Source organism: Episyrphus balteatus, chromosome 1 (assembly GCF_945859705.1).
Source record: "Episyrphus balteatus chromosome 1, idEpiBalt1.1, whole genome shotgun sequence".
NCBI classification, from domain to species: Eukaryota; Metazoa; Arthropoda; class Insecta; order Diptera; family Syrphidae; genus Episyrphus; species Episyrphus balteatus.
In genome coordinates this window covers 171,634,302-171,637,223 of record NC_079134.1, presented here as the reverse complement: position 1 = coordinate 171,637,223, position 2,922 = coordinate 171,634,302, and the positions used below count along the sequence as shown (strand labels likewise).

At 29.8% G+C, this 2,922-nt stretch overlaps 1 protein-coding gene across 1 annotated transcript; it reads right to left on the bottom strand.

The window, feature by feature from the left end:
- Positions 1-788: 788 nt before the first annotated feature.
- On the bottom strand, positions 789-2,543 carry LOC129905643 (uncharacterized). Its single transcript, XM_055981172.1, has 6 exons — positions 2,431-2,543; positions 2,159-2,362; positions 1,802-1,981; positions 1,601-1,711; positions 1,270-1,530; positions 789-1,211 (listed from the first exon to the last, which is right to left on the bottom strand). The coding sequence occupies exons 1-6, from the start codon at positions 2,452-2,454 to the stop codon at positions 912-914; spliced, it is 1,080 nt and encodes a 359-aa protein (XP_055837147.1). The 5' UTR covers positions 2,455-2,543; the 3' UTR covers positions 789-911.
- Between the last annotated feature and the right edge of the window lie 379 nt (positions 2,544-2,922).

The window sequence follows — 2,922 nt, the reverse complement described above, 5'->3', positions numbered from 1 at the left end:
CAATATGCGAGATAATCGACAGCTCTTTTCCCACTTAAACATTTCGAATGGAAAAATATCCACGTGAAACTCACAAAAGGGCTGAGTATCTTGCAAATTACAGAGCAGATTTTAGTAAAAATAAAAAAGTTCAAAATATCAAATATTGATGTGAAAATTAAAATTATTGGGAAACTTGAAAAATTTGTATACTTTTTTATGTAGTTGTTTAGGTGCAGAATAAGTAAAAAGACATCATTTATATAAAACGCTACAAATACAAACATCCTTTCTTTGTCGTCGACGACACGGCGGAGCTTCGTTGTAAAATTTTAGTTAATCAGCAAAAAACGCTGTATTCGACGCTTTTCATACAAAATCGCTTTCGCAGTCTTTTTTTTAATCGTTCACAGTCGTTGGTTTGGGAAAGCCTCAATACTTAAAAAAAATATTTAAAAAAATCATTGTTGCATTTCTTAAAATGGAAATTTTGAAAAATCAATTTATTTAAAAACGGATCTATAAATTTTTTGAATGAAAACAAATCATACGTGACGACTGACGAATAATATTTTATTTTGAATGGCATACCAATTTTAAATTTAAAAAACTTAAAAATTATTTTTAAACGATTTTTAATTTTTTTTTTTTTGTTTTTCTTTTTCTAGTACTTCTTGGTTATACAAGAAATTGAATGCTATGTAAATATTTCGTTTAGGAAGAGGTTGACAACATTAAATGTGACTATAATAATAGAAACAAGTTTTAAACATTTTTAACATTTCTCATATATTTCTTATAAATACCCAAAATGTGTTCAGTGTTTCCGTCTTTTTTTTTATATAAAAATAGTACAGGAATGTATATACAAAACACCGTTATACAGTGGTTTTTAAAGCAAAAAAACAATATTTTTTAAATTAGTTAGAATTTCATTTTGACATTCCTTGTACAAGTTTCCTTAATAAAGCTGTTTGTTTTTTAGATTCTTTAAGTAAATTTCGATGCATTTTCTTAATTTCTTTCAGTGTAGCATTTTTAATTTTTTTTCTTCTTTGTAAATGTACACTACTTGATGCTGATGGTACTGAGGGTATTTCAGAACAATGCATTGGTATTGGTCTTGGCATTTGAGGTATTTCAATTGGTCTTGGTACTGTTTCTGTTTGTTGAATTGGTTCTTCATTCGGATGAGGACTTTCAATTTTGATTTCTTCTTGAATTGGTAATTCCTACAAAATTTTTCAATAATGCAATTAAAAGATAAATTATTATAAACAAAGTTTTTACCTCAACTTCATCATCACTAATACATTCCACAGAAGGTTCTCTATATTCTTCAATTCTAGAAGGTGATTCCTCATCACCATCACTTATGCATTCAATAGAAGGCTCTTGTTCATATTTCATGCTCTCATCTTCATTGTCGTATTCATCTCTGAGATCTATGCCATCTGGCTGGCATGTAATGAACTCACCGTCACCTGAATCAACATAATAATTTGAATTGTTGGTGTTGCTGTTTTCTTCTTCATAATAAGCTATTTCTTCCTAAAAAATAAATGAATTTTCATAGTTTTAGAATTTGTTCCAAATTAAGGAATAGTTTATAAGTATGTACTTTGCCCTTGTAAACAGGCCTTCCAAGGTAATAATGTGAATTTGTGTTGGTATTATCTTCTCGAAAATAGTCAGCATAAATCCCTGCTGACTTGTCTTCTCTTATTTCCTCCTGAAATTTTTATTTTATTTAAAGTTTTAACAAATATTTTTCAACTTAAAGATTGGAACACCCTGCTCCAATAGACCTAATAATACGTACATCATGTAAAAAGTTAAGAAAATTGTTGATATAGTCGGCACTATTCTCCCTTTCATAGCCTGGCTTTTCAATCATCCCACATGCCTCTATCACTCGTCTTTCATATTCAGTCAGAATATACTCTGAGTGTCGTGCCTTATTCCACTTCTTTCTCATCCCTAAGCGCAAATCAGTATAAACCTGTAACCAACATGTTAGTTAAGTACTCTAGCGCAACATTTCACTTAAACCGTATTCTTAAATAATTTTATTTGTTTTAAACATTAAACAATAAACAGTTTCGACTTTGAACGGCATGAAGTCCAATAAATTGTATTTATAATAATTTAATTACACAATATAGGTACTACAACAAACCTTCCTCCATTGAGCAATATCTTTTTCAGGTCCAGCCATATTTAGTTCGGCAACAACTTTTTTCCAAACAGATTTCCTCGCACAACGCGAAGGCATATCACCAGCACGAGATTCGAGTACATTTTTATTCACTGCCATTGCGGCAAATAAAATGTGTTTTTGTGTCTGGTTTATTCGTTTTAGTTTCATGGAAATGGAATTATCCTAAAAATTAATTCATACAATTTATAGTAATTTCGTGAATAATAATAAATAAAACAAATTTGATTTACCAATAAAGTGGAATTATTATTCATCTTGAATAATTGTATACAGAAATCTGTATTGTATTCACGTTTGCCTACTCACTGACACGATGACTAAAAACTAACCAAAAGAAAAAACAAGTAGGTGATAGAATAAATGGTGATGGTGACGGTGAGGTGAATGTGAGAGAGACTCATGTGATTCACTCAAGTGAGTTGGGTCTAGATTCGCTTGGGTAGGATTTTGTTTTGCATTGGGAAAATGGGTTGGTTTCGTTATTATTTTTTATAGAAAGAAATCGCGGTGAGTTCTCACTGAAAGTGATGCCAAGACATTCAGATTTTCACTGGTATAAATATGTACATTATTCGTTTTGGTATAAATATTTTTATATTGTGATTTGATAACTGATAAGAAAGTTATAATTATAACAAATAATAATTATTACAACGAATTTAACGGTAAATTTGAGTTAATCTGTGTTTTAAGGTTTGAAGAAGAAGAAAATGGTTCAAAGG